Source organism: Empidonax traillii, unplaced genomic scaffold (assembly GCF_003031625.1).
Source record: "Empidonax traillii isolate 1590-97213 ecotype Southwest subspecies unplaced genomic scaffold, ASM303162v1 scaffold15:size5535645, whole genome shotgun sequence".
NCBI classification, from domain to species: domain Eukaryota; kingdom Metazoa; phylum Chordata; class Aves; order Passeriformes; family Tyrannidae; genus Empidonax; species Empidonax traillii.
The window spans coordinates 4141003-4165682 of NW_020955208.1; the positions used below are offsets into that span (position 1 = coordinate 4141003).

The 24680-nt window shown below is 37.5% G+C and overlaps 1 protein-coding gene across 1 annotated transcript in view; it reads right to left on the reverse strand.

The window, feature by feature from the left end:
* Nucleotides 1–24680, reverse strand: part of FAF1 (Fas associated factor 1) — a 157495-nt gene continuing 132815 nt past the window's right edge. Inside the window, exons 16-19 of the mRNA XM_027894094.1 lie at nt 20114–20194; nt 19736–19813; nt 15519–15734; nt 1–2359 (exon numbers count right to left, since the gene is read on the reverse strand). Of these exons, the coding sequence (XP_027749895.1) occupies nt 2276–2359; nt 15519–15734; nt 19736–19813; nt 20114–20194 (459 nt within the window). The 3' untranslated portion in view covers nt 1–2275. The remainder of the gene's footprint in view (nt 2360–15518; nt 15735–19735; nt 19814–20113; nt 20195–24680) is intronic.

Genomic DNA, 24680 nt, shown 5'->3' on the forward strand with positions numbered 1-24680 from the left:
TTTTGATAATGACAGTGTATTTTGCAATATGAACAAAATGAGGGGGGAAAAAAATATAAAAGTTTAGAAAAAAAAAAAAGGCCAAACAACCCTGGGAGTACTGACTTCAATAAGTTCAACAAATATTCAAGCCACATTTAATAACTTTATAAAACTAGTATCAAAGTAAAGAATATATAGTCAAAATACAGAAATAAAGTTGAGTGAGAGAAAACAGCCTGATGAGATCAAACAGAAGTTAAACAGAACAGATTAATATAAACAAGTTAGCTGAAAGGTCGCTTTGCTTCGTGTAGCAGTTATTTCAGCAATTCATTTCCTCAATAGCCAGCTTAGAAGGAAAAAAAAAAAAAGATATGCATCACTTTAAAATCCTGCTGTATGTGTTACTGTGATTGTCTGTAGAAACAGCATCACCCCAATTTGCAACCCATGTTAATTTCTTATGTAATAAATGCGGTGGATTTTTTTTTTTTAAAGAAAACAAAAGTTCAGAATGAAGCGCCTGCATTCAGCTTTCCATCACACATACAGTTATCGTTCTATTGGCTATGAATTCTTTTATTTGTGAACTGCAAATTTTTAGGATTTGCTTACACTTTCAAACCTTTTGTTTGTCGTAGATACTTCACTTCTAAAAGTGTCCGGTGTAGCACTCACTAATTACAGAATTATAAAAGGTAGAATAAGGCTTTCCCCCCTCAGAAATTTGCATTTTTGGTAAAGGTAACAATATATCAGCGTCACTAACACCCTAATAATAGGCATACATTTAATTTTATATCACCATTCTTCCAAAGAAAAAAAGGAAAACTAAAAGACGTGTGCAACTGGTTTTTGCTTAGTACAAAATTTTCAAATCAGAACTCATTTAGCTACAATACACACAATGAATGACATACAAACATAGGTGAAAAACAATGTGCCAGGCTTTTGATTAGCAGATGATGAATCTGTAGTGCTATTGTGCACTATCCTGTAAGCCCAGAAATTAAACTAAAGAAGAAGGAAAAAAAAAAAACAACAAGAAGAAAAAAAATAACTAAACCAGTTTTGATGCAGGTTTGGCATCAACTGCACGTTATGGTCTTAGACTTAGTATGCTCATTCTAAGGTTGAGAAATTTAAAGTACCAGATTTTTCCACATCAGATAGCAGGTAGCTGGTGCATACATTTCAGACAAGAGAACTAGGATTTCTTTAATTTGAGACGGGATCAATAATGTATTGTTAAAATGTCCAAAGTGTGCAACAATAAGGCAGATTTCTTATTACACCACCCCTTAAAATACCCATTGTTTGATGAACCAAACAAGGTGCTTTAAACCAGCAGAGTAATAGGAGACAAGCAAGTGCCAGAGTGAAGGAAAACTGCTAAAATGGGAACTGCCCTTTCTTTCACAATCAGAAATAAAGAACTTTTGTATCTGGTATTTGAAAGGTTTTTAACAGCTGATATTCAATATCAGCTGATTCCTGAAGTGTTGGCAAGATACCAGGTTTCTGGTACTGGCCATTTCTTATGTTATTTAAATATTCACATCATGCAATAAGCAGTTTCACACTGCAATGTAATGGAAAATACTTCCTAAACTGAATCGGAACTGAGACCCAAAGCAGAACCAGTAAATAAATATCTTGCATATATGTCAAACTATATTCTCCAAACAAAACCTTACATCTTATCAAAGAAGTCAGAAAGTACTAACAAAAATTATATGCTTTCTACTATAATACTGTTAAATTTTCATGGCTGAGAATGTCCCATTAATTTTTTTTCTGCCTTTTTAAATTAGTTGACAAAGTAGAAATTCAAACACAGAAATAAAATGCATATATATGAGAGCACTGGCTCAGTGAGATATCAAATATACAGCATTCTAGTGTCAAAAGTACAGGCAGAAATGTCCAAGAATTCTTGGTGAAAAAGGGGCATTTGAGGAGTAAAAATTCTACTTAACAATCACTCACATTTTAACAGTGCATTAATTATAACAAAAGCTGGATGATAAGTGAGCAACAGAATCATAATGTTCAGTGTTCATAGCAGAACTTTATCCTCTGCTCATTTAAATGAGGTTGGAAACATATACTCATGTATGTGAAACTTTAAGTAGCTATGTTTTTTTCAATTTTTCAGGATTCTCGCAAGAGGCAAACTTGTGACATGGAATTGAGCTGGATGATAGTACAAGGTGGTGTTGATAGGAGTCTTCCTCTCGACGCTGTGCCTCTGGCTTATCAAAGGATGATTAGTCCTACAATCTTGTCTGATCTACTCTTTTGCCTCTAGGAAAAGGGTTTCTTGAGGATACAGTTTTACCTCCAGTAATGATTTATTTGGATCCAGCTGGGTCACCTGTAAAGATTTGAACACAAAGATATGTGTAAGTAAACTTTTTTGAATTGTTTATCTTCACAGCACAGATTTTCACTGGGGAGGTTTTTGAGTCCCTCCATCAGTGCTAACTGAAGTTTTGAGTATGATTTTCCAGGATGCACATTAAGAAATATATATGGTATTTTCTGCTGTTGTTATTATTATTATTAGTAGCAGTATTTTGTAAGAATAATAAACAAAATCTCTGACATTAACTCCAAGAAAATCTGGTTCTCTACCATAAACACATGAATCTGTTTATGTCAAAGTAAAGAACTTTTCCAGGGATTACTAGAACATGAGTTAAGATGAAAAATTCAACTGTAGCCCTAGATCCTAAATTTCATAAGTCTCCTAAAATTTCAATCAAACTGATGGTGCAAGCAGTAGAACCAATCCAACATGATCTCATCACTGAAAGGGGAAACTTATTCTCCCTTTATTTTCACACAAGTCCAGCCAGCACTAAATCCAGTGTGAGGTGAGCAGCAAAGGATGAAGCAGCAGAAGGGAGAAGAAGAGTCATCCTCTTTTCACTGGCAGTGAGATGCTAAATCAGGTCACTGCATGGTGAGGCTGCATCTCAACCCATCTACTGATGTGATACTCACTATGCATGTGTGTGTATATGTGTATATATCTATAAATAAGAATTATAAGTACTGTGTGTCTATACATCATTCATACAGACTCTTAGGTGTGTACATTAGTATTACAGGATTGTTTCCCAGAATCCTGACTCCTTGTTGGATTTGCGAAGGTATTTAGGCAATAATCACTTGTGCAGGTGGGCATGCAGGAGAATTCCACTGAGAGTTAGATGTGACACCATTTGGAAAATAATGATACAGGCACTACCTGCACAATTAGTGCCACAATCCTTCAGCATTTGGATCCCAGTACCAAACCCTGAAAGGTGCTCAACATCCTGACTATACCATTACTAACTTTCACTTAAGGCACATACCTAATTCTCAGTGATTCAGAGTTATCAAGAAACTTTTGTGTTTAGGATTCTATTTATAAGCCAGACTGCTGCCTGTGGGATGGGCATTTCCATTTTCTATGGAAATAAAATTTAATTTTAAATACTACATAATTACGTATATACTTACACAGACAAATTAATGACAAGTGTCTCAGTGTCACTTCAGACATGCAAGTTTACATGCCAATGCTGTGACACCCTTCAGAACACTACTGCAAAGCTTCATGTAGAAAGATGAACACTATTTCTTTTAATCTTACCATTTTCTGGTATTTCCCTTCCATCTTTAAACTTATTTTCCATGGTAATTCTGTTTTAGTTTATTTTGCTGTCTGAGCACACCAGTTATGCTTCTGAATAATAGATTATTAGTATTATTCTATAAATGCAAATGCATGCCAGTAAACTTTGTTCCACAGTTAAATTTGTTTCATCTATGACCACAGCATGCCACAGCTTTCTAAGAATGTATTTGAAAACATTAGGGGTCAAGAAAATCAAATACTATGAATTAGTAAGAAATGTTAATGTAATTTTCCTTAAAAGCATAACTTGCTAATCCTGTTATCTATTAACAAAACCAGCATTGCTTCTCTTTCTCTCCCCTCAACTAAATCAAGCAAACTTAAAATATATTTGCATTTCTATTGTCTTATTGAATAATTAGAGAAAAATTATTATTTAAACAAACATTCAAAGCTTATCACTTCCTAAGTCCACTGAAATAAGTGCAATTTCACCTGACTGCAGCGGAATTTTTTACAAAAATGACAGAACTAAGAAAGCCAAATCAACCCCAAAAAATAAACAGATGCATTATTTTCATTCCCAAAGCAGGAACATATTTTCTTAAACTTCATGTACCAGGGTGAGCTATTGCTAAATGTCTGAAGAGAAAAATAATTTATAAAAACCAGACTCAATTTTAGATTCCTATTATCTACAGTCTAATTATGCATTCCTGCACAGATGCTGCTTAAATTATTGAAAGGTTATTATCTTCGAAAGCAAACCCGTTATGTAAAAAACAGCCAAAGTAGTGCATTTAAGTTTGTGATTACAGGAGTATGCTAATTAAGTATCTTGTTGCATTTTTTAATGTTTTGGTATTCTGCTACAGTCTTTTATAAGCACAGAGAGAGAAGTAAAGAGGGGTCTGTGCAATTCACAGTATCTGAGGTATCAGGCGCCTGAGAGATGCAATTTTGCTTCTTTTCAGTTCAAGCCAGTATTAAATTAGACCTCTCTATTTTCAAATTCTGCAAAAAAAGGGGTTTTCCCTTTTCTTTTGATAGTTTGATTCTTTTTTTGTTTTGGTTTTCATTGTTGTGGTTTGGTTTGGTTTTTTGTGTTTTGTTTTGTTTTTTTTTTTCCCAAAAAAAAACCCTAGGAAAGACATAACAAGTCTCTTCCACATTTGGAAAAAATAAAATCTGAAAAGCAAGCCCAGGCACTGAACACAATCTTCCAGACTGTAACCATGTGGAAACCTGTTATTCACTTGAACGTAATTCAAGATACACGTCCTAGTTTAAGGTTTGCAAACTTCAAGTGCCTTAAATACTAACAATGCACGATGTCTCTTCCTCGACACCTCCACACTTAGAAGGTTTGCTGGAAGCCTTGTGGAGTACCTGCAGCACAAGGACTGTGCAGCTTTTCCCCATAATTTCAGTGTGCTGCTTAATTCACTGAGGGACAGCAGAGTTTGCAAATGTTTACACCATTACCCAATTAACTAACAATATGGCTCCTACATCTGTCAACAAACAAAGCTGTTGTTGCTTTGTTTTAGCTCCTTGGCATTTTCTGTTCATATGGGTCGCCATTGTACTTAATTATCACACCACAACCCTTCTGCAGCTTCTACTTTGTTATTTGTGGCTTGTAAATATGTTGTTTACTATGAAGAATAGAAGCCTTATTAGTGAACACACCTCCGAACAAAAGAAATGGTTTCTCTTGTAAATATATGAAATATAAGACCTCAGATGCATTTTAACTTACTGTTAACTTACAGAATTTAACTTACAGAATTAGAAACCAAAGAATGACCTATAAGAGAGACCAAAGGACCCTGGAAGAGCTGTAGCCTGTAAAGATGTGTTCAGTGTAGTGTTCTGCTGAATTTTGTTCACTTTAAATTTATGTGTCTTATTTCATACTGCAAAGTACAAAATACCATCAAATTTATATCCGTGTACCTTGTTTAATTAACAAGATAAATTCTGAAGCCCATTTCAGTGCTGGCACCCCTTTGCTCTGAAGCCATTGCACGATGCTCTTTCCAAAAGGGCCCTGCACATTTTATAAGTTACTCTGTCCCAAACCCTTTATTATTTAAAGATTTCTTCTATGTTGTTAGCAACTATGTAGGAAATCATTTAAGTATGTGTTTATAAACTGAATCTGATTTGAACCTATTGAACTCAGTGGGATTCATCTACCTGGTGAAATCAACACAGTCTTGATTAAGGTTGCAAAATTAACCAAGTTAAGCGTTCAGCATTTGTTAAAGGCCTCAACAAATGCTAAAAGCACAGTACTTATCTGTTTCTCCAAGTCCTACAACAACTGACTTTCTATCAGCTGCATGCACACATGGCTGGTGATACCAGCTGATGAGGTGAATGTATTTTTAAAATATATTTTGTGTTTGCTAAGGCAAGTACTTTATATTATAATGAAATGTTAACTAAAATTCCTCAAAACCAGACTGTAAGCCATTCCAAGCTTATTTAGTGAGCGGGTGCAGAGGAGGGACACAATATCCAGAAGCCAAGAGAGTAGACAAGTGACAGCAAAATTACTGATATTCAAGCTCCCAGAATTCTGTAGAATAACATGCAGGATCACTCAGGGCTGTCCCAAGGCCAATGGAGATAGTGCCCCAGGAGATTTTATCTTCGGGTAAATGACTTTCTATGCAAACTTTAACACTCCCTTCAGGGAAGACTCCTTCTAGCAACATGATCAGAGGTGTTAACAGGGCCTTATTTCTGTCAGCGTTAGATCTTGCCACTGATCTGTGAAAGGTTTCGCTTTCACTAAAATAGGTTTAAGTTGGTAAAACAACACTTTTCTTCCAACTGTGGATACAGTTTTACAGGCCTTTACAAGGGCTTTAGTGTACTGAAGCAATGGCTTCGAGCTTTGCTGTATGGCAAACGTTGGTTTGGTGCACAGGGAAGTTACTATTTAAATAAGTATTTGTTTCAATGAATTCTGTGGTAATTATTTCAACGAAGCACCAGCTAGTTGAAGTACTTCTCTGGCATTTTGAAGTTCAAATGATTCATGACTGCACAAATGCAGAAGGTAGTATATATATATATTTCTGTAAGAATGTAGTAGCTACTTACACTTTATTCTGAATAAATTAATTGGCTTTTTCAACAAACCAACAATAAACATGCATACTAATTTAAACAACATTTTAATAAATTTTTATAGCAAAATCTTCTTCCTTCTAGAATAATTTCTGTATTATTTCTGTCTTCACCTTTGCTGAGCAATCTGTTCTATTACACATTCACATCCTGAGCAGCTGTACTTTCACCATTTCGAAGGTGTGGTTCCTTACCCTCCCTAACTCTGCAGGGAAAAGATAAATACAAAAAAAAATGGCTTAATGCCCAGGAAGGTAATTTAAAAATAAAGAATCGAATACACAATTATTATGACACTTACACAAGCAGTAAATATCACACCCTTCACCTTTCTCTCCACCCTAGGACAAGGATCTGATTCCCGAGCAGCACAGCCTCTATACCACTTACACACGCATGAATACATTTAATGAATCTAACGGACAAAGAGTTCTTTTACTCTCTTTCCTAATCCTCCTAAAGTATAAATGCAATAGAAATTACTTAAAGGCACACCTGGTAAAGTACCAGATCTGTTTAAAAAACTATATTTTCAGAGTGACACACAAACAAATACAGTGAATCCTTTCTACCTATTGAAATATCTCTGGGTTACACAGATAATACGCTCAACTTGAGCAACACACAAAAGTAGGGTTACTTTATAGAAATATATGCAATTAGATCAGGCTTAGTTGAATAAACTTGCAGATAATTTACATGTGAATTGAAGAAAGCCGTCACAAACAAGGAAAAATATGTCATAGTAAAAGACTTGTAGTCTCCTTCCAAACACAAAGCTTTAATCCAGATACGTCACACTCTTACTGTCTCACTTCTTTGAAGAGGTTTTCTCAAAACATATCTTAGATTAAGCATATTTAAAAATACATTTACTTAGCAAAGTAACAGCTGTTGATAAAACAGAAAGTTGTGATGGTGTATCCTCTAATTTGAGCTTCCCACTCTTCCTTTGGAAAGCTGTGCAGTGAGATATGCAAGGTGCCACCAACCTAGACATAAGGTGAATTTGCACTGCCTTAACATAATTAATAAAAAAATAAGAATTCGCTGCATAGATTTTAACAAGTGAAGGCTTGCATTACTTGACTTTTTTTAACAGTAAATTAAGACAGTAACTGTGTTCTCTTCTGTTTTCTAAAACACTAAATTTAATGACAAGGCAGTGTAAATAACAAGGATAAGCCCAAACCCAGTGCTGCTACATTTGTATAGTGGCAGCTGAACTATCTGGTGATTTTTAGAAGTTCAACGTTATGAATTCAGGGTTCTGCATGAAAATTTGTGTTTTTAATTGGGAAAAACTCCATAATATTTGTAAACCAAAGCTTAAAGACCCCACCAACACTAATTGTTCATGTATCAAAACTGAATCAAGTCCCAATGTTAATGATGTTTTAAAAAAATACCAGGTTTTTACCTACATCCTGTGGCTTTGTAACACTGGGTAATAAAATAAATATATAACTGTAGTTTATTTACTGTCCAGTAAAAGATCTTAGGAAGTGCTGTGTACAGTGGCTCCACCTGGGTAGCTCTGAGGTAGTTCTGTGCTTCCTTTTAGCCCAAGATCAGAAATTTTGTTTAGTGATCAGTATTCCTCTAAAACACGGCCAAAATACATCCAGTTACCAACAGCACTGAATACTTGTTTTATGTTTATTGCCAAGAACCAATCTCACTGAAAAAATCACTACCAAAAGGTTGCATCTCCCTGTAGCCTTTCAAACAGCTCATTTTCAATGACAAAATAACCAACATGCTTTCAGATTCTGGCAGAAGCGAAAACATGAAAATCTTTCAATTAATTAAAGTCTCTTTGAATAATGTGAATTTTGTTAATGTGGTATTGATGACATTAAAGCATGACACAAGTTGCCTCGTGAGCAAGAACACGGAGTCAGCCAGAGGAGTCACCTGCAGGTACTGACCAGGAGAACATTGGTCTCCACAGTGCCAACAACTCCAAGACTGGAGGACTTCAGACTTTAAGGGAAGAGGAGGGTGCTGTAAAAGATCTCCTCAGATTTTCTGCTTTCCTCCCTTCATTCCTTCTGGTTTGACATCTTTGACCCATTTAGGAATTCTTTGTGTGGTTTCTTGGGAAAAGAGAAGCCAACAGAACACCCTGGACTGGGTCTTTTCCTGACAAAGGACCTGCAGGCAGAAGAGCTCCATCACCTGCTCCTTCACACTATCTATCTTCATTTTTCTTCCTGAGCAGAGAAAAGGTTTAAGTACTGGTATTTACAGAGGAGAGCATTTGTATCTTAAGCATCCTTCCTGCTGTGCCAGGGAGCAAACCAGTCCCTTACTTGTGGGCACTGCTGCCTGTGTGCTGATAGTAAGCTAACAATTATCTAAGTATTTATTTCTTTTTAAACATTCTAGCTACAGAAAAAAAAAAAAAGATCATATCCCCAGAAATACTACAACTTTCACCATGAAGACTGATGAAGAGCTGAAAGGAAGCAAACAGCCACATCCTCTGTAAGTCTGAAAACATATAAATACATTTAGTGCTCCAAATGAACTGTAAGAACTTTGCTTTGCATACATCCCAAAGAGGAATAGATGGGAACACAGGAGAATGACCCAGGATTGGATTCAAGTGCACTTAATTATAACTGCATGAAAAAACAATCCAAAAGGATTTTTATCACAAGTTCAAAGCATTAAGATGTTAAGATACCACAATAATATCTACAGTATAACATTGTGATTGGTAGATAGGTAAATGGAAAAAAGAGAGTGCCTAGGACTGCTTTGGTGATTTAGTCTGATGCATTACTTATGCAATTACCGAAACAGCAGGAGATCATTAAATTTTCTGGTAACCAGACACAGCATTCTTAGTATCATACTATTACAAAGGCTCTTTATAGGTATTTTATCATTACATTTTCTTCCTTCAAGGGTCAAAAAAAGTCCACAGAATTGACCTTAAGTGTGAATTCTGGGGAAAAAAGTACAAAATATCTTAGGCCCAGCTGATGCTGCAAAACGTCACATGCAAGAGCAAAGCTTTGCAGCTTAACTAAGGCATCTTCCCGTGAACAATAACGCGCCTCCCCTCAAATAAATGTTTTGTAAAATGGGGCAGTGCTGAATAAAAGAACACTTTGGGTGCGAGGGATGTGCACCGAAGGGACGTTGGGTGGAATATATTAATCACATGGTTGGCATTAGTCACTGGGTAACTAATGAGGATGATTCAAGGGAGAGCTCGTGGGCCGCATTCAGTGCCGTGGTGAATGCCTGCTTACTCCAGTGAGCCTGAAGTGAAACAGCTCATCTGAAATGCACACCTATTTCCTGAAATTGGTTAAACATTCCTTGTATTCAAATAGAGCTGCTGTAAGATAAAAGAAACCATACTGATTTACAGAATGCAATTCTATTTCTTTTCTAGAGTAAACTTCCATCTATGAGATGAGATCTCCTTTCAGTGACTTGATACATGAAGGGTTTTAATCTTTCTCTCTGGATATCACAGTTACTTATGTAAAGACAGTGGGGCTGAAAAGACACATCAAGTCTGTCTTTCGTGGAAGAAAACACTGTGAAAAATCTTCCTGTAATACTTGCAGAATTTTTGACTACCTATATGGAAATTTGTACATTTCCACAAAAGTAAACATGGCACTTCAAGAAGCAAAATATACTCAATACTCTCTAAAGTGCTGCCATTGATTTCAACAAGTAACAAATTGATTTCAATAGGGTAAGAATATCACTACTCCTTTTTTGTAGGTGCTGGAAAAAGACTGTGATATTACTCTTTGTGAGCGACAAACTTGTTAAAAGCAAGAAAACCTGGGATTTACAAACGCTTCAGCATTCTGGCTGCAGCGATATGTCAATCTTGCACTCCAGGTTAATCAGTCCAACTGTTCTACTACTAAAAGTCATCAGGAAGAACAGTCAGAAATCATGCTTCAAAAAGAGGCATGGGAATATGCGAGTCTGGTATGGCCAATTTGCTTAGGCAACTTCTCAGTGTCTTAACTAAACTAAACTTCACTGCTTGAATAAATAAAATAACAACATATCTTGAAAAGAGAGGAAAGACAAGGGCAGGTAGTATTGACTTAAGGACAGCTGTGAATGACAAGAGGAGGGACATCTACCTTTGTAGGTGACTGTGGCCTTGTGTAAACTAGATCAGAGTAAACACATGACACCATCAGATCTATATTGATCTGAAAAATCTTAATTATGTGAATTAAAAGAGATCTCTACTACTTTATGTAGGAGGAAAGATAAATATCGGATAAATGACTGGAAAAATTACATGAATCACACGTAATTCTCAAAAGGCTTTGAACATATCAGAAAAATATTTCATTCATCTGAAATCCTCCTCGGCGATAGGACAGATATTCAAGCTACTTCCTTGATTTACATGACATTACTCAAAGTGCTATTTGGTATAACCATGACACTGCATGAATCCTTCCTCTCAAAAATATCTTTCTTCCATTTTTCTATCAAAATGATGATTAGGGGGAAGAATGTGAAGAGTCAAAGATGGTCCTGGACATATAACTCTCTCATGAGCTATTTAGAGACTTTAAATGTGACCTAATGAGTTTAAAAGAAGGTTATTTGAGGGAAGTAGTTTGCACTGGGTGAAATGCAGAATAATCCTTACAAAGAACAGCTGCCAGAACTGAAACACAAAATTATCAACATACCTGGTAGAGCAATATAAGGATCATCCTCTAACATTACCTTACACAACTAACTACCTCTGAGAACATCAGAGGACAATTCCCTGCTCAGAGGGCTCTGTGTGCCAAGTGCTGATAAACTCACTACTCTGCGACTTTATTTTCACCACTGTGAGCATCAAAGAGGAATTACTCCTGCCAGAGCACAGGAACAAATGATCCCACTTGGGTTTGGAGGAATACCTTACTCTATACTCCCACATAATATTAAGAATTTTCTGGCCCTAAATCTACTGAAATCCCGATCACAGCTAATTTAAACTGACATGCAATTTGAGTCAAATTTATTTTCTGCCCTTTCAAGGGAGACAGATTTTTTTGTTTCTGTTTATTTAAACTGCTGTTGAAATTGGTTAATTAAAAGGATTTAAAAAATCTTAATACTCTAAACAGAGCAAACTGGTTCTGAATTATTAAGCAACATTTTAGATGCATTTAAATAACCTTAAGTGACTTAACTGCCACCTGATCCTAAGCTGCGGCTCAGAAAAATAAAATGTGAAATACTGTAGAAGTCTTGGCTTACCCAGGCTTCCAGATACAGTAAATAAAGAGCTTAAGTCTCTAATACCATGTCTGCAGAAGGCATACTCTCAAATACATAACTAATGCTCCACCTTAAGGAGAAAAGAGCAGAAGAAATTATAATTCATAAGAAATTAATAAATTCAGACATTCAAAAATAGCTTTTAAAAGGAGAAAGCACTCCAGGACCTTCCTTTCTGAGCGTTACCATAAAATATTCAGTATTAATCTCAGTAGAGTAGCTGAAGCCAGTTTGGGTAAATTTCTGCACTTTCCTCTTGCAGTTTCAGCAAGACCTGGTACACTTCAGCTTCTTGTCTAAGTGTGGTGAAACACCCATTCCATAAGCTGTTGTGGGTTTTAGGAACACTTCTGCAGATCACCACTGCAGTAAGTGAGAACTGATCATCTGGAAGTCTCCAGGGCACTGGGAGAAGGTGGATCTTGCAGATGGTAGATTGAGAAGACTATCAAAAATAGTTTGGGAGGCCTTTTAAGAGAAAGAGACTTGGAAGAAACACTGAACTAGAAGGTTGACTGAGCACACTAATATGCTTGGGGTAAGCTCTTTTTTTTGTAGTTAAATGGATTTCTGGAAGAAAGGGAACTGTAATTCTGAAGTCAGCACACACATTTAACAGTGCACACATTTGTTTCCATAAAGCCTTTGCAGGTGTATTTGAGAAGGATGCAGAGAACATACAACACAGCCTTCCACTCTGAAAGATGTGCTTGCCAAATGCTTTCTGAGTTAGAGGTACAAGTTACCTGCTCACCCAGGTTCCCTCATGACACACGCTGTTGGTAAAACATGTAGTGCTGCCATGGTTGAGGTGCTGAGAGAGGAGGTGGTTAATATCTAATTTCAGTGCCAGTGGAAAGAACAACACAGTCAAAGACCCAATAACAAGTCACTGCATGTGTTTAACTGCTTTGGAATGTCACTGCTGCTTTAAAATCTACAAGTAGTGTCTGGAAAAGGTTAATCTGTGTATTTACTCATGTGTAGAAGTTTGTATTTACAGTAGGGTTATGATACCAACTTTAAGTTAGCTAAGGATATCTGTGTAAGCAACTGGAACATAGGACTAAGAACTAATGAATTTTTATTTACCAAAGAAGTAAAAATACTTCAGCAAGACTGTATCAGGACTGATGGTTTTGCAAAGCAGCTAAAAATGCCCTAACAAGTTTATTACAAGAAAATGTTGATTTGGCTGAAGATAATACCCTTGTTTTGATAAGAAGGAAACGCTTTTGGGGGTGTGTATGTTATTGCAAAACAGATTAGGATAGGAAAAAAAAACAAACCCTAGCTTCAGAAGACATGTTTTCATCTTATTGCAGCAAAACTCCAGCAAACTAATTCTGATACTTTCAAACATATTTTAAAAAAATATTATGTATAGTTTAAATACAAACAGACCTTTTAAATGCTATTGTTTTCTGGGGCACAAGCATCTCAAGTTCTTGTTGCACAGATTCCAATTGATGGGTTTGATACATATCATAACCTAGAAGGGTCTTGACAACTTACAGTGTATTGTTAAGAAAATATATACCATGAAGCCTAAGGCAAGAAATATACACTTCTATTGTACTTCCAAGGCATTTATCAATTGCTTATTTTTATTATTCTGTCTACAGAGTTGTACACTTCCAACCAGACCTGGGGAATACGACAGATGTCATTTATAGTTCTCAGTGGTTAGCAAACCCCTGGGGAATATTTTTTGTCTGTTGTAGCTCTGGTGGTCACAATGGCAACCGGATTCATACATGGCCACCGAGTCAATCGGCATGAATCATTTATGTGACTCCTCATACAAGGCATTATTAGGTTGGAATCAGAGAAAAATGATGGAAGGGTCTTTGCTTCCCATTCAACAGACCAACAGCTCCATACCCTGCCATTAAATTCTCCTTTCTTTGCCTCAGCGTTTTTTCTCCTTTCACAAAGCTACAGACAACACCAGCCTGTTCTAATTTAGTGGTATTTTTTCCCTTCTACTCCTTTTACAATTGGTTCTTATGATTCATCTGATTTTTGATTTTGCTACAGAGCACTAGAATAAATACTGATAATGATGTGACTAAAATACAGAAACAGCCAGTGTAAGGAGAAAAACAAATGTTAAAAGTTAGAGTAATATACCTGTAGGGTTTTTATATTAGATATGTACTACAATAGAAATAAGTCACAGGTAGGAGAAATGACTTGGAGAATATTTAAACCCATTGTTTAGACTGTAAAACAGTGTTTTTCTTCTGTCAAATAAATTGAATGAACAGTAATCCTGAAAACAAAGATGACTTTTAGTCTTTGGTTCCACTGGAAATGATACTACATGTTTAAGGGGTAAAGTTAGTAAGTGATTAATGAGATTCCTTAAATGCTACTTTTCAATATAGGACAAGGTGGAAGAAGAGCTGCAAGCACTGCAATTCTGTTCAGTTACGCCCAAAACTGGTCAGAAATCACATCCACTCTCAAGGCTGTATGCTTGCTAAGGACGTTGGTTTCTTCCCCTTTGGAGTATTTACAAACAAGATCATAAAATAAGAGGTATCTTTTACAAACTACTGCAAACATGTTAATCAATGCCTTATTCCTACTGAACTTCCTCCAGATGATGGGAGATGATGGGAAACAAAATGGAAAAGCAACTCAAGTTACTGAACTCCTTTGGCGAAAAATGGCTTAACCAGCAAACAAAACCCCAGCTGGTCCAGAGCTGCCTCCACTCACTTGCAGTGCTGAGGCATTGTGGCCAAAAGGCTGCTGAACTTCAACCATCTCTGCAGTACCTGTTCCCTTCACCCTTTTATGCAGGGCCCCAGGTAATTGCTGCACAGTGAGAACTACTGATTTTTATCGTGCTGTAACAATGGCTAAAAAAGACATGAAAGCTGATTTGTAATAGAGCGGAAAACACAGAGCAGTACTGATTCTGAAAATCAGGCACCGCAGGTACACCATTAGAATTTCAAGTCAGGACATATAAATGACTATCTATTGGCATTATGTAGCAGGTGGATGAAAAATTTATTAGAATGAACTGATTAGTTCATAGCTGGATACTATCTTACACAGAGTCTTGTTTGTAACATAAAGTTGCACCAAAATGGCAAAACCAGAAAGATCAGAAGTACCAGCCCATAGCAGACCTAAACAGTGTGCTACTACTGATGGAGCTTCCTTCCAACAGGATGTGAGTGATGCTGCCTCACCATATTCAAGGAGTTTTCATTGAATATGGTCCACAACTTGTTTCAGAAGTGGAGGACTTTTTACCATGTCCCTGGAGGCAGGTTTTGCAACACAACTGTGTATGTAACATCTGATAGCACTGGCTGGTCATCACCTGGCTTGCTCACAGCTTGGCAGCCCTCTAACATATTCAGGCATATCTTTTACCTTTTGTGCTATAACACACCGGCCATCTAACACACAGGACTAAGAAACAATGCTGTTTATTCCTGAAAGGTATATATTTACTCACATCTCTCCTCGGAAAGGTGCCCAGCAGCTTGTACTCCTCCCAAGGATATCCCTTGGAAGCTACAAAATCAAAGACAACCTGCAGCTTGCTGCTGGCCAGGAAACGCCGCTCAAAGAATTCTCCGCTGGGCGTCCGAATACGCAGCTTGCTGACAGACTCTGTGCTCTCCTCCTTCGGTTCAGGAGGCAAAGACTGCTCAAGAGACAGCCTGATAGCCTGAGGAAGGAAAAAAATAACCATTTAGGTTGCAATGCCAGCAATAGAAGAAAAGGACAGAAAGCTTTTCCTTTTATTTCTTCTGGAACTTCAAGACATTGTCACAGTGCTCCAGAGCCATAGCTGTGCTTTTTATCTCAATGACAAAATAATTTTTATTCATTCCTTAATAACAGCTCACCAGACAACTAATTAAAATAAATCCTTCTTTATAACACATATTATTAGGTCTACAGTTAATGCACGATGGGATACGTAATTTAATCATTTGGCAGAAAGCCCTGGGAAAAAATTGAATGAGAAAATAATTGTCAAGTGGCCAATTGCTTCCTTAAAGGGTATAAATTAAAAGCCAGCAAAAGTATTTCTTTAAATGCACTTGTCAAATTGCCTTCCTTTTGCAGAGAGTAATTGACCATTCGCAGTAGACTGGACCCTTAATGGCAGTTCAGAGTGAAAAGAAATATATGCAAGAAATTTACTACAAATAAACCAAAACACTGTTAAAAGACACAATTAAAAATACCCTGAAGGTACATCAGGTACACACAGCACATATAAAAATGGGAATGGTCAAAGAAGAAAATTGGGAGAACAGAAATGGGAGCTTAAAGATTTAAAGTAAGTTATTAAGATGGTTCCAAGCATAGGCATGCACATTTTCTGCAACAATTTGCACGAAATCAGCCTCAAAACTGCAATAACATTACATGTCCGAATATGTGTATGATATTGCATGTACTGCTGATGTCAAGACTTTAAGGGCAGGACCAAGGTCTGTGTTCTCTGTCCTCTGCCTCTGGGAGCTGCCACAGCACTAATACTTTGATTAGATTTCTTTTTTAAAAAAAGGAATGCCTAATATCAGACTGTTGAACAAGGTGGGCTTGATTCAAGGGTACTGAGTGCTGTCAGTACCCATGGGCAGGCATTGGCATCCGTTAAAAATCTGATCCTATTTAGAAGCAGCTGTTCCAGTACCATCTCTCTTAAGGCAGCACTTAATGAGAAGGTAAAAGAATGGGAAAAGCAGCACAATCACATTGCCTCCCCCAAAATGGCTCTAAAAGACAATTTTTCAAACTAAAAAGGCAGTCAGGCAGGGATTCCCCCAGATTTTGAAGGAACTCTCAAGATACACAGTTGCTGTTTGTGCCTTTGAAAACCTCCTCAAGGTCATTTAGTAACAGAAATGGATGGAGGGTGATTACATTGCAGAGAAAGGACTGGGCAGAAGCAAGATTACAAAGGCTTTTAAATAGTCTACTTCTTACACACGCACCTCTGAGCAAATTATATCTCAGTATAAATATTTATACATAGAACTTGAGTTCATTTTTGCTCATCTACTATGAGATTATATTTTAAATAGATTCTATTTTAATTTTCTCTCTCTCCATTCTCAACCACCTGCTTACTATCTCGCTGTTTTGACATTTCCCCACACAGTATAACAACAGATGCTACATTATTTACTGAACCCAATCAATTATATTATAGAAAAATAAACAACAGTAGCTCATTAGAGCTCTTTTCTTTGTGCAAAGAGTGCGTCGCTCCCCAAAGTAACCAGTCTCCAAGGCTTCAACATAAAACGGCAATTTACAATGGATATTCTGTACCAGCAAACCAAGTCAGAAAACAATGATGTGATGGATCACATTAAAAACTCTTGGACCTGAACAAGTAATTTCAGTTTGTTGATAAAAAGATGTTCAGTATGTGAAGAGCTCAACAGTCAGATTTTAAAATACGAACTGAACATAAAGCCACTTCTGTAAGTAAACACTGTTGCAGAACAATTCAGTACAAGTAATCTGTATACTTGAAAATGGGGAGTGTTAGTAAACATTATTGTTAAAATCCCTTTTGTTCTACTAAGCAAACAGATCCTGTTATTTTCATTACTGCACTCTGCATTAAAACAGGGAAGCCCAGGTATATTTTGATAACATGGACCAGTCTTGCAGCCTTTGCATAAGAAAACCATTTCCAAAAGGCCAAGGTACCAGAAAAGGTTCAGGAGCAGATATAATAAAGCAGAAGTAATTATTGTTTCTATGCATGCTAAATTACTTAGAAAAGAAAAACAAACTTTTTACTTTACTGAGTGTGAGCTGATTGCTCAACAGCCTGTTACTGCTACACTACTGATTTACGTTCCACTGCTATTAACCTCACAGAATTGCTGTCTTAAAATTATTCTTGACACAATTCTCACAGTCCAGCTTGTACATTGCTCCTTCAGTTGTGCTTTAGCTTCCACCTTGGCTTATGCTAACAAGAGGAGCTAAATAAGTCACCAGGTACTGTAGGATTAGAAAGAAGTGGACTGCATTCCCAGCCATTGAATACTCTTTGGACTGAATTTAGTATTTACACCACAGTACTGTCTGAAAGGCTCTTGAATGCATAAATGGTTCAGGGTTTTTAATGCAATTATCTTGGTCAAAAATATATATGGAAATGCATTGCTCATACAGTTTGTTCATTGGGTTTATGTCAGGGAATAATAAATGTGTTCATAGCCAACTTTTTTGCAGTTGTATAATTCAATTCTTTCATACATCAGCAAAGTACACAAGACTGAAATGTCAAGTATACATTTAAGTCACATTTAGGGAGGGATAAGCAAGGCTGTGATTTATCAGGATTCCATTAGGTCCAAGGACTTTAACTTAGTGGAGAATTAAATGAGAATATAATTCCAAATTTCAAATGTCCATAATCTATAAGAGTCAAAGAAGTTATAATAAGCCCACCAAAACGATTAGAACTCTGATATTTTATATAAATTAATTAATATTAAAGAATATTTATAATTTATTTACATATTATATAATACTGTAAACATACTCAGGAAATACATATTCAGTAGGGATGCTGATACAGCTTTGTATTCATTAGCAACTTTCTCAGAGAATCTTCTATGCCTAGAATTCAAAGGACAACCCCCAATCACCTGTGATTTCAGCCAAGTCATTTATATATTAATATCACTTCTATTTTGAAAAATTTATTTCAGGGTTTCAAAGTCATTTTCAAGTATCAGGTGTATTTCAAAAAGTTCTGTAAGGACTTATATATATCAGGAACTTCACAGATCAGCTGAAAATATTTTAAAGAGTAGTCCATTTTACATGGCGGGACTTCAGAGGAAGAAACACGGCTGCACTCCAACTTTTTCAGCACATTTGGTAGTCGCCAGGATGTGAAAAAGAGGAAATCACTAATGTAAGTAAATTTGTGTACATGATGCTTTATGTAAACACCTACAGACACACAACTAGGACAGGAGCTAACCTAGATCCTGAAGGAGGCTGCAGGAGCCATCTCTGACAGGCACTGGGACTCTCAGAACCCACAAAATTAAGAGAATCTACAAAATAACAGTTTGAGGAACAGTGCTCCTCACAGCACAGAGTTTCTATTTTCTTATAGAGGCCAGGAGACATAAAGTCTCTGTTTAAACACAATTTTCATTCTAAGGAAGATTTTGCAGAAGACAGTTTAGAAATTTTTAGAAGTACTGTAAATTCAACTTTCTAGATTTTGGATTTTATTTTCTTTTCTTCTTTTTTAAGTGTTTTGGCTCCCAAATGAAATCTGGCAACTTGTTTGATTAATATTACAGGCAGACTTTGTGCTACTTCCTGGAAGAAATGAAAGGGCTCCATGGTACTATGTTTTTAGAAGGAGTGGCTGTAGAAGAAGATTAGAGGTTCCTAAAGATTCCACCACTTAAGGAGCTCATTTCAGGGATCTCTCGTGAGCAGGCCTACCTTACACCTGGCAGAAACTGAGATCCAGACGATGGAAAAGCTGTTGAACAGTGGATGAAAATGATTTAGCTCACTATGTTTGACATACATATGGTAAGAAATCAATAAGAAAAGAAAAAATGGTCACACCAAAAAAAGTTGCAATGTGTGTTGAATGACATTTGCAATGTTCATAAGCTTCATGAATTCAAATTTGTGAGAAAAGGTAAAACTTCCCACCTCACGTTCTTCTTCCTGTTCTTTCCGGATTTGTTCCAAGCGAAACTGCTCTGCCATTTCTCTCTCTTGTGCTTCCCTCTAACAAACACAAATGGCAATCACACATAAATACGTGATAAATATAAATTCAAAGGCATTTCTCAATGTTTCTGTAGAAATTAATATAAGAAATCAGGTATTTATTACATGATCTTCTCTTACTATTCCTTTCCCAACTTCTATTATTAAGTGGGTGAGGACTGCTTTAGCTAAAAGATGTAGTCAAGTCTAGTCGTAGTCACTTTATCTTGTTCCTCTGCACCAGAGAGCATTCCCAAACCGGGGAGGGGTTCCCATTCCCAACCCATCACTCCTGTGGCCACTTCCCCTCACACACACCTTGGCTCTGTCGGCCTCCAGCGAGATGCGGTACGCTTCATCCTGCTCCCTTTTCACATTTTCTCTGGCTTCACGTTCATCCTAAACAAAACAAAACAAACAAACAAACAAACAAACAAACAAACAAAAAAGGAAACAAAAAAATATCAGCAAACAGTGGGCCAGTATGATACATAACTTTACGTTCACAAGCAGCTTTTAACCCCAGTGACTTCAAAACTAACATCTAACTACTGCTAGGAGAGGTAAGTTCAGAGAGGCCTCAAGGGTGACCTTGGCTTTAAAAATTGTGACTTACCTGAAGCTACAATTCAGTTGGTGTGTCCAAACCCTGGCCTGAGGGCGGGATCTGGCACCCAGGCTCTCCACCCTCTCTCTATACAAGGGCTGTGGCAGGTGCAGAGCCTGGGAGTGCAGCAGCCTCGTGGGGAGGGGGTCACTGGAGGAGTGTGTGTGTGGGCTGGTGCTGGGAGGATTTCACTCCTGCAGCCAACAATTTGGATGGTCTTGTAACAGGGAAGGACAGACCATTGTTTAGAGGCTGAGGCTGGATTTTGATTTGCTCTCCACTCAGGCTGACAGTGGGTAATGGCTTGTCCTGCCAGAGAAAGCCCTGCTCCCATGTTCTTTCTTGGTCAAAAAGCCCTCAGCAGGGTCCATCCACGTCACGAGTATTAAACATCACCCAGAGGCCTCAGTTCAGAGTGTTGAATATTATACAGAGATGGGAAAGTAGCAAGCCCTGCTCTGAAGTGTCTCAAATGGACAGATGCAGGAAAGCAAGGAACAGGAGGTTGGTGAGTCAGCAAATCTAGCAAAGTATCTTATCAACAATCCCAGCACAAAGGAATAATGGTTTACTAAAAACACAGGAATGACAAAGAGAGGCACCATCACCATCCACACAGTGGAGGATCAAGAAGTGGATATGCCCCAAAGCTGAAATAACTGCACTGGGGTGAAGTCAAATAAAGCAAAGTGTACAATCAATAGCTTCATACTCTGCCTTTGGAACAGAGACAGCGGCTGCTCCCCCGTGCACCTCTTACATGCTCCTATCATGCTCCTCTTACACCTCATAATCCTCCCAGAGCCCTGCAGAGGCTGCACTGGTCCCTACAAAAATCAATAGGATTTAGCTGTGAGACTGCTGGTGGGCTCAGCATCATCCCCAGTAACACAGCAGTTGCACTGGGACGATTTGTTCCCTGTGTTCCACGGAAAAGAAAGTCTACTACCCGCTGCTTCTTGAAGAATTATGTTAATTTTCCCATTCAGCTGCAACATTTATTCCACATAAAAGAATAATTTTTGCAAAGCGATCAATTTTCTCCCAAAATGTCACTATTTGGCAAAAACTCAGTTCTAAATGGGAAGAGATCAGGCTAATCATAATTATCATGACATACAAACATGACAAAGATGGTCCTCAAACAAAACTTGACCATATTAGTGGTTAAATCACTAAAAGTAGCATGCAACCACAAGAGGAAAGGACAAATTCAAGGGAAAGCCGAACTCCAGCTGGAAAGAAGCAAAATCTTTTCAGAGGAAATGCTTCTCCCTTACAGAAACAGGACCCAAAATTATTCTACAATTACTCTGTCCTGAATTTCATTAACATAAGATGTAGAAACCATCACTTTGTTCAGCAGAGCTAAAACATGAGTAGAAGTAATTCTTGCACACTAGTCCAGTAATGCCCAAAAGAACACTGAGACAGCAGATACACCTATTGCAACTACAGGCTCTTTTCTTCATCAAAGACTGCTAGCAATTAAGAGAGAGTTACTGTAGTTTACCAAAAAAGCCCCAACCACAAACTAAAAAACTCCACACAACCACCCTGACCCAACCCAAAATGAACCTTCAAAAAGTAAAATTTAAATTTTATAAAAACTACTACAACTCACTCAAAATATGTATACTAATCAGAGTTACAAGGAATTGACTCCTGGTTTTTATTTTATGTTTTACAAACTGTCTAGAAAACTCCAGGAAGTTATTACAAGTCACTTGGGAGGAGCACAGGATTCATTTAGCTACAGGGAGTTTCGCTGAAGATTTTTTTGAAATAGGTTTAAATTACATAATCTGGATGATAACTGTAAAAATACGGATGCTATTGATCCTACAACTAGAACTGAAACATGAATTCCTGGCATTAAAAAAAAAAAATTCTTTTTTCCTATTCATTGCAGTTATCATCATCCTAAAAGTGGATTATGAGAAAGATGTCAGGAATGTGAAGAATTACCATGCATGACTGCCTGGTCCTCGTAGAAATATGTGAGCCACATCTAAAAGTAAATGACCACACCACCAAGTTTTACACTGCATTGAAACAATACTGTTCTTACTGAAACAGACCTTAAAAACAAACCCGGCAACCAGATTTCTTCAGGGAAGCCACAGATGTAATCCCATGAAATGCCTCTTTGTACCTGCTTCTGTGTGTTGCTAATATGCTCACACTCAACAAGAATCAGCTCCTCCACAGAGTTTAAGACAAAACTGTAGCCAATTACACCTTGGGCAAATTCTAAACATTAGATAAAGCAGTTCTCCTTTTTGTAATGCAGTTCTCCCTTTTGTAAGCAGTTTCTTAATTTAGTCATCTCTTCCTCTAGAGGAAAACCACACGAAGTATGAGGATGACTCAAGTTCACCAGAAAGCAACACAAGAAAATTTGTACTAATGAAAAACAGGAAAAGCAGAAAAAAATACTTTGCAGAGAATCTTTCACAGCTCTAACAACATGTGAAAAAGAATAGTCATGGCCCTAATAATTAATGTAAAAAATGTCCTAAGTGTTATCCATCAATAAAACTTGAGGCAGCTGACAGCTTTCCTGTTAGACCCTACGTAAACTGCAGCATTGACATCGCCACAATGGTTTTGCAATGAAGGCAAAATTGCCACCTTGGTTTTTCAAGAAATCCAACCATAGAACAGACACAGCTTATCCCAGGTCACTCCAAAAGTCTTCATCAGAAATGGGGGTTACACAGCATTTGTGAATTCCACGGCAGTGACTGAAGGCCGGTGTGAAGGTAAACCCTCCAGATCCCAGGAGTTTTGGGACGTGAGATGAGGAGAGAACTCTCCTTTGCCCCTTGAAAGGGAAAAAGTCACAGATCTCTGCTTGCCCATTTTGACAGTGAGACAACAGAGGGACATTCATTCAATGGAAGGTTGATACTTTAAAAAAGCTGCTTTTATCCAGAGAATATATTCCTCAGCTACGAATTTTCTTTGCTGTTCTGCATACTACAGATGCAAGTCATAACAAAAAGAGCAAACACTTATGAGATAGACACAATGCACCAGAGAAAACCTTCTAAGACCCAGTGCATCAAGACTATGAAAAACCTACAGATAAGGTTAAGAAGAATTTTAAGATAACCCTTCTTCAGTAGTTATTCTCTAAACCATTAGCTGAAGTTACTCCTGAAGCACCTAGTAACAGGCATTTTGAGATGCATGATGATAGAAAAAGAGGTATTCCTCATTGAATTTAGGACAGCAACGCCCTTTTTTCCTGCAGATTCTACAAGGAAAAAATACACAATGCGTTTGTTTTTTCAGATGGGATGTTTTGCTGGAAAAGTCAGCATTGGCCCTTCTGGGTTTTTTTCCCTCTCTATTTATTATTGTCATTTCTGAAGGTAGGATTTAATGATTTAACCCCAGGAATCAGCTTTGTACCTGATTTGTCTCAGGGAGCTGTGTATAACATTACTGCCCACTGCCCTTTGGGACAAGGTTTACTGTGAAATAAAACCAGACGAGACAGAACTTGAGAAGACAACCATGAACAGAAGACATTTCTCAGAGCACCAGCGAGTAAACGGCTATCACAAGAAAGAAAAAAAAAAAGTGTATTTACAAATGCTGAATGCTTATCTGAAAGACAGTTCATTTCACTGAACCACTCCTGAAATTAAAATCTGCACATGCTTAAGGCTATTCATGGGAGCGTTAAAGAGAAACACCCCTTTGTCCAAACAAAGCAGTGCAAGAAAGGCATTAATTTGACTCACTAAGATGACAGACTTGCACATTGTATAACTTAAACATACGTGATGGGGAATATATGGAAGGAAAAAGTGTACACAGAGTGTGTCAGGCATATGACAACGATGAAGACAAAGCAAATGGACATTTTAGTGGTGGCAGAACCACGGGAGGAGGCAGGATGGGGTATGGCAAGAACCACCAGAGGGTCCTGCCTGTCCATAGTGAAGGCTGAATGTCCAGTTCCAGACACTGATTTTTGGGAATTAACTCAAGTGACAAGAAAAAAAACCAAACCCAAAGCCTTTAAGAAGTCCTGCAGTATCTTTCTATGGGAACTGGGCCAGACAGTCTTGCCACAACATCTGCCCAACTGGGCTCATTATTCACTTACTGGAGCCATCAACATGTATAGTCTAAAAGCCACAGGAACTAAAGATATTCTATCTTCCCTCTTTCTTTCCTCTGTCATTACCTTGCATTTTGTCAAAGTTGTAACTATGCTGCAAACTCCTGAAGGCAGCACTGGTGTGTCACTGTGGCAAAGTG